Genomic DNA, 7,500 nt, shown 5'->3' with positions numbered 1-7,500 from the left:
CTGTGTACTTGCCTGTTGACAGGTTTTAGCAATTCAGGGTTGTCACTGGGTTTCTGACAAGTGAATACTTCACTGATAAGTTGTATGACTTCTTCGTCACTGTCAAAACCATACGTTGGAGCATTGTCAAGTCTTATCAACAGATGAATATGAGTTGAGCCTCTTTCGTGATATTCAACTCTATAAAACCAGTCACAAAATTTACCTAAAGATGCTACATTACTGCACAGAAATTTTCATATAAACTGAATAACTTGGTAGTTAAATATCTGGCACACGTGACTGGATCACTTTGAATTAATCTACACTTTTCCTCCTAATCTAAACTTTCCAGTTCACTATCACTGTATTGTTTGTTGTCAACAAGTTCACCTAGTATTCTTAAAAGATGACGCCACTATGTTTCTGCAGAAAGTGCAAAATAAAGAAGCTGACCCAAGATGCCTAATCATTGCAAAAATGTCTTTCTTAGCTTTTTCAAAATAAGGAGGAAAACCTCTCAATACCCCCAAGAATTAAAACCTTCATCATGGTGGATTAATTTTTCTATAGCACCTTGTTGCTTTAATTTCGGGGTTGGAAGCTGAATAATGAATAATGAATAATGAATAATGAATAACGAGTATAAATAAAAAATGAATAATGCATAATTGGGTCTGAAAACGCCGGAATAATGAATAACGCAGTTATGCCAGTGGAATGATGAATAACAACGAAGAATAATGAATAACCCACAAAAATTTAAAAAAGAATAATGAATAATTCGAACAAAACACAGAAAGAATAATGAATAATCGAAATCCAATTATTCAGCTTCCACCCCCGATTTAATTGTCCAGTCGATATTGATCTTTTATTTGTATGACACTTACGCAGAGCAATTTATGCCTTTCGAAGCAAAATTTTCATCTGCAGTTTCTTAGTTTTAAAGAATATATTTCCACACACATGGCACATCTGTGGTCAGATCGTGTCAATATCTTTCGGCCAAGTCACGTGTTGCGACGGATAGGCTCTCTCTTGATGTAGTACGTATTTTTTTTAAACACTTTCCACATTCCGCGAATGTCAGTTCAGACGACGGTGAACTACGATGGCTTGTTATGCGCGATGTTTCTTGTCAAGTTGTCTTGCACTTGATTAGAGCGGTAAGATATTCAGCAGACTAATATAATCCGGAAAACGTTTGCTATCGCAGGTGCTCGCGGTTCGTAATGTTGACCTTTTGTGCTGTGACCTTTCATCACCTCTTTACTGAAGGTTAAATTGTTTCTCAAGAACTGAAGGTTCGTTCGGTTTTATGAGGTATTAAGAAGATTTTCTTTTCGGGATTTTGGGGGTGGATTTAATTGGAGAGTTCAATGATTTAAAACTGAATCATTTAATTCCGTCGTTTTCATATGGAAAGTAAAATTAAGTCGGTTTATCGCATCAAATGTTTGCATCTTCGAGTTGAAACAGCGCAATGTGTATTTTCGTTCCTGTATATCTAAAAGGATTTTATTTTTTAAGCAAAATACCACTCCAAGTGTCGGCAAAATCATTGTACCCGGTGCTTTAGGTTCAAGTAGTTAAAAGCCGCAAGACAGTTGAAAAGCCATTCACAGATGTTTGGAGAGGGCGTGTTTACGACTGCTTGCCGGCTGGTTAAATTATTACGCTTGAAGTGCTTTTGGTCGCTTTATAGTCAGCCCAGGTCACGCGTGAACAGTATCTTGAACATGTTATCGAAGTCTTCCAATCAATGCGCTACTTTCACTGACGTAACGAAAATCACATCGGAAAAATCACAGATCGGATTGAAATTTTCAAAAATGGACTTGATTCTTCGGAGATCTCCTTGAAATATGGATAGAATTTTTCTGGAGGTAAGAAGTTGCAAGAAATTGAGTCTCTGGGCTGCTTGTTTTCCCCATCCACGGGAGCCTGAGAGCACATTTTGCTCAGTTCTTTATGACTGTTCATTGTTTTGTGAGACGCATTTATCCTTATTACAGAGCTTTCATCAAAAAAATAAAGTTTGGATGGATTCATTCTTGAGGTGAGTTCAAGAAACTCATTACACCTCTCGACCTGGGCTCTCACTTGGTACGACGGAAAGTTTCTTGTAGCAGATGCCAATCTTTCTTGAAATTGCTTCCTAGATTGTTGACACGAACTGATCTAGAGATCGCAGATGGTCCCTCTCCAACCAAATAAAGGTCGATTATACGTCTTCTTGTTTCCTTATTGACAGGTCTGCCTGGCTTGTATTCGCGACCAAAGGAATTGACGGCCGCTGGTCTGAACATTTTGAAAAAGCGCGGGCAAACTCCAAATCGCTCTTCGATTTTCGAAATGTCGCTCCAAATCTTCGAAAACAACAGGAAATGCCCAAATATGGAAAACAAGAATTCGTTATGTTAATTGAATTTTTCGAATCAATGTTCACGCTCGACCTGGGTTACTGTAAATGTTATGCGACGTGAAGAATCCGAAAACATTCACCTTTTTGTTTCTAATACGCCGCAAGGCGAACTTTGCATAGTCAGACGGCGAGACAGTGTGTTTGTGATGCAAATACACTTAGAGGATTCGGGAGGCGAGCTGAATACCCGCCCACAAAGAAGCGTTTACGTTTGAGACACAAGCTGCACGCGAACTCAAAGCCCTTCAATATTTTTTTCCCGTTCAATTAACGGCTCCTTTATCGAGGCTCATGTTTTTCCTTATAGTGCTTTTGTTTTCGCTGTCTTGTCAGCGCGTCATGTCGAAATAGCTGCCGTGAAAATCGGCTTATAATATGAGCGATAGGCCTGGCAAGAGATTTCACCAGACCATTAAGAAAGTTAAAGTTCAAAACTGTGATAAATAATTTCGGTTCATTTTCTGAATGAAGCAACGTACTTACTTGATTACAACCTTAGCTCTCTCACGAAACCAAATTCCCAATGAAGACCAGGAGTCAAACATCGGCTTTGCTTCACACGCTTTAGATTAATTCTCGGCGAAACGAAGTGGCAACTAGGATGTCCTAACTTAAGTGTGATTGGCGCCGAACATATCTATTGTTACTTATTTACTTTCGGAAAAGTTGCATGATGACAATAGTGGCTAGCGCATGTGCACTAGCCCCAAAAAGCGCGTGCTTGAGCTCCCTATTAAATTAAGTAGTCATTAGCTGTTACCCCGAGGGTGGCCGCTTAATAAAGGTTTCACTGTACTTTAATATCCTGATTAACAGGCAAGTTCTTCTGACAGGTCCTTGCACATTTTAATCTTACAGCACCGCTCTGTGTACTGCTTTGAAATTATAGATTCTGTATCGACAAAATTGTAGCTCAAACTGAAGGAAGCTATGCATATTGCCTGGCAAAAGCCCAATCTCAATCAAAGAGTTGACCGTGTCAACCTGACACTCCTACTTAAGCCTTTGTTTCTACCCATTTTAAATTTATGCATGGTATTTCCGACAGTTTTCTCCCATCATTTTAAAACTTGCGATTCAATTACTGCTTTCAAAACTATTTGGTTTCATAAGTCCTTGTCAACATCAGGGGGTTTGCGATAGCTTTTCAAAGTCCCTGTTTTGGTGATTAAGGTACCAGACAAGTTTATATTCCCTTACAAGGCTTGTAAGTGCCTTGACATTGAACCCTCATGGAGGTCTGGGTCTCCTATAAATTATTATAAATGAAACTCTCAGAAATGCTATGTGCATTCTTGAGATTATCGAAAAAAAGAAAACTAACCTAATCGTCCAGCATCCGGCCTCAAACGAAAACATATTTAAATGCATACACAAGGTGTATGTATGTATGTATGTATGTATGTATGTATGTATGTATGTATGTATGTATGTATGTATGTATGTATGTATGTATGTATGTATGTATGTATGTATGTATGTATGTATGTACATTTCGAAACTTCAGCACCGGCGTCATATTTGCAACACTTGCAATGATCATCTGTTCATCAGTGGCTGCATAATATTTTCGCTAAGATATTATCCCGTGGAGAGCAAATATTTGATTTAACGATAGCTAGATGTCACTAAATGCTTTTTTGCCCATGATGCGGTCTGAAAAGTAATTTTGTGGAGTGAATCATAATAAAGCTCTTTAGAAACGAAAGAAGAAACAGACCATAGCAGGAGCCCATCTGGAGCGTGAAACGGCGTTTTCACAAGTAGGTTTATTTTTAGACTAGCCCTTCCCGCAAATTAGGTCAAAAAACAAAGGCAGTTCCGGTTTGGTGACTCTATGACGTCAGCTTAATTTCTTGTAATTGGTCATTGGGCTCCTGTGGGAGTCTCATTCGCGAGAAATTCAATCTAAAAATAAATCGGTCTGTGAAAACGCAGTTACACGAACACAGTAGAGTTGTAGGCTCCGGATCATGGGTTTTTGACCATCGTCAGATTTCTCTTCAAGAGAGAAAACGTCCAAATGGGCCCTTTCTTTGCAGGTTAGTGATCACATGGTACAAAAACCGCCATACTGGACCGCAAATTGCGCACCAGCGCGAGCAAAAAATCGCTTGTGTAGCCGCCGCTTAAGATGTCCCAGTGATATTTTAAATAATAAAATATCACTGGAACATCTTAAGCGGCGGCTACACAAGCGATTTTTTGCTCGCGCTGGTGATGCGATTTTTTCAAACTTTGTCGCGTCGCCAGCGCGAGCTGAAAATCACACGTGTAGCCACCCTTGAACTGGCGACGCGACAGGTGAAATAATCGCAAGAAAAAAGTCGCCAGAGTTGAAACTTTTGCGACAAAATCGCAGAGATAGTTGCCCGTGTAGCCACCCTGCAACTTTTTGTCCGCGCTTGCGACGCGACTAAAGAGTATTTAGCCAATGAAATTGAAGTAAGGAATGTCTGTTTATAGCGCCCAGGTCCCTTGAAGTATGCGATTCGCGCGGCCTTCAATTTGTTGCCAAAATTTGTCACAAGTGTTGCCACCTTGGCGCGCAGGCGACGCGACAAAATCTGAAAAAAATCGCATCACCGGCGCGAGACAAAAATCGCTCGTGTAGCCACGGCTTTAAACGAAGCAAGATAATTTAAATTTTCTTTGTTTTAGATGTCCCAGTGGGCAATTTGCGTCCCAGGATGGCGGTTTTTGTACCATGTGATCACTAACTTGCAAAGGGCCCATTCTGCAAAAGAAGTTTCTCCTGAAACTCTTAAATATTAACAGATTTAAATGATCGTATGAGGGCAGTTTTACCTGACAAAGTTTTTGTATTCAATTTTAGGTAAACTGCTCAATCACAGCAACTGCTAAGCCGGCTACAGCGATGGTTGCTAATAACAGCACTGTGAGCAGTTCAATATCCAGATCACATTGCGTTCCATGGATTGCTGTGCTGGCCATTGAATGCCTGGCCATAGTAGTCCTGAATGGTTTCGCTACCATTATATTTGCAAAGAGGCGAGAGCTAAGAAACCAACGCACATTTTTGCCAATCAGGAATTTGGCAATAGCTGATTTGTTAGCTGGGGGGATTTCAGGTGCTTTGCAGATTGAACGAGCGGGAGGGGAATATTGCAAGATGTGGATGTATGATCAAAGTAATACCCCGCTAAATAACGTTAAATTTGCATTTGTCCATTTGTTTTCTATGGCCTCCCTAGCGAATCTTGCTGCTATCTCTTTAGAGCGAATGTATGCAACAATGCGTCCGTTTCAACATCTTACGATTGGAAAGCGAGTTTATGTTGCCATTATCGTCGCTGTCTGGATAACAGCTGTAACAAGGGAAATCGCACAATTGGTGTTTCACGAAGTCCAAGCGACTGTTGATTCAAGTGAAGCAATATTACTCAACTTGATACTTTACGTGCCATATTATTTCATCTCTCTTTTCATTGTTTGCATATCTTACATCATAATCTTCATAAAAGTGCGATGGAGGGTTCACCCAAATCCAGCGAATAACAGCGTGTACAGAAGAGAGCGTAAGCTGACCATCACATTGTTTATTGTAACGCTAGTATCTTTACTTACCTTGTCCCCAGCTATAATTTTCTTAACTGTAGACGCAATCCATAATGGAATATTTGCTAATTTTCCTTTTATTCCGGTCTTTCACTTAAGGATGGTAGCGTTGTTTTTTTTCCTAGCCAACTCGATAGCCAATCCAATAATATACTCCCTGCGAATGCAAAGCTTCCGAGAAGGTTTTAAAGAAATTTTTGGTAGGACCCAAGGCCAACAAAGCACAATTACGTTTTTCCTTCGCTCCTTATCTAGAAGAACTTGATACTGGAGAACAACCTTACAGAGGCGAGGTTACTTCAACAGTATTGACAGGAACGCGTGGTCAACAGTCATGGCAAATGCCAAAGGGCGATAAGCCCTCTTTCGAGGAAATAGGAGAAACATCAACTACAAATAATGTTAAATAATAAGGATTTCTGTCTAGTTTAGATAATTTTGCTTTTCTAGTTCAAAGAGAGGGGCTTTCACTTCCCGCCCTTTCTGCAAGACTCAGGCCCCGTCCACACGTAGCCGAATATTTTTTAATCTGCAACTTTTTCTTTCCGGAAACGCCTTCCGTCCACACGTATCCAGCGAATTCGCTGGCGAATCCGGAACATTTTTAATACGCTCTCCAGAGCGGGTGTTTTGAATTCGCTATGAATCCGGGACCGCGTGGACGCTAAATCCGGAAATTAACAAGCTCGAGCCCAGTTCCTTACCGTTAAGTCAATTCTCAAGATGGCTGCCGTGTGCAATACTATTTCTTTCCTTCTTGGACTTATTTCAAGTATTCTCGCGTGTGTGCAGTAAACATAGCTCTGAACAGTGTGCACTTCAATTATGCCTTATTATTCCTTGAGGAGTCCTGAGTACTTGAGTGAATCTCATACGTGTTCACGGGCAAATTCGATTTGACTACGCTTTGTGTGTATGCGAATATTTTTGATTTCGAAAAAAAAAGTTGCAAATTCAAAAATATCCGGATACGTGTAGACGGGGCTTCAGATGGTCGTCCATGCACTTTTCATATAGGTTGGGTTGTTTGATTTGATCATGGTGCTGTGCAATTTTACTATGAGAAGTCTCTCTTGAGGGTAGGAATTTATGGCAAGATAATAACGCCAAGTTTTCAGAACAAAGAACTTTGCTGACACATTTGTAACCAGGAAAAGTTTTGAGGAAATGCTTATGTAGAACTTTTAAATGTTTTTCTCTGAAAAATGTTCCATAATCATAATTAAGTTTTTAGATTTCTTTGATGGCTTGCTTAATAACTATAAAGTTACGCAATCTGTAAAGAGTCTCAATAAAACCCGTTTTACCTTTTTAGATGAACTCAAATGGCAAGAAAATTTCAGAATGAAACAACTCATTGAAGGAAGCCCTATATTCCAATTCTCCGGTATTCTTTACTCTGCTGCTATTGAAAAACCAATGAACTTTGCTTCAAAAGCATCATTTTTAGAGACGTTTTGGTGAACTAAATATATTTATGGTAGGTACTAGCGCTTGGCTTGTCTTTTTTCATC

General features: G+C 39.8%; 1 protein-coding gene across 3 annotated transcripts in view; it reads left to right on the top strand.

Annotated features, from left to right (window-relative positions):
• Positions 1 to 7,500, top strand: part of LOC138060520 (histamine H2 receptor-like) — a 29,838-nt gene that overhangs the window by 15,229 nt on the left and 7,109 nt on the right. For 2 of the 3 annotated variants that reach the window (XM_068906327.1, XM_068906326.1), the window contains exon 2: positions 5,244 to 7,500. This exon is cut by the window's right edge and continues 507 nt beyond it. In XM_068906327.1, the coding sequence (XP_068762428.1) occupies positions 5,286 to 6,251 (966 nt within the window). In that variant the 5' untranslated portion in view covers positions 5,244 to 5,285 and the 3' untranslated portion in view covers positions 6,252 to 7,500. The remainder of the gene's footprint in view (positions 1 to 5,243) is intronic. The other variant, XR_011134367.1, reaches the window with a different exon arrangement.

Source organism: Montipora capricornis, chromosome 8 (genome assembly GCF_036669925.1).
Source record: "Montipora capricornis isolate CH-2021 chromosome 8, ASM3666992v2, whole genome shotgun sequence".
In the NCBI taxonomy this organism is placed as follows: Eukaryota; Metazoa; Cnidaria; class Anthozoa; order Scleractinia; family Acroporidae; genus Montipora; species Montipora capricornis.
This window is presented reverse-complemented; position numbering and strand designations above follow the sequence as displayed.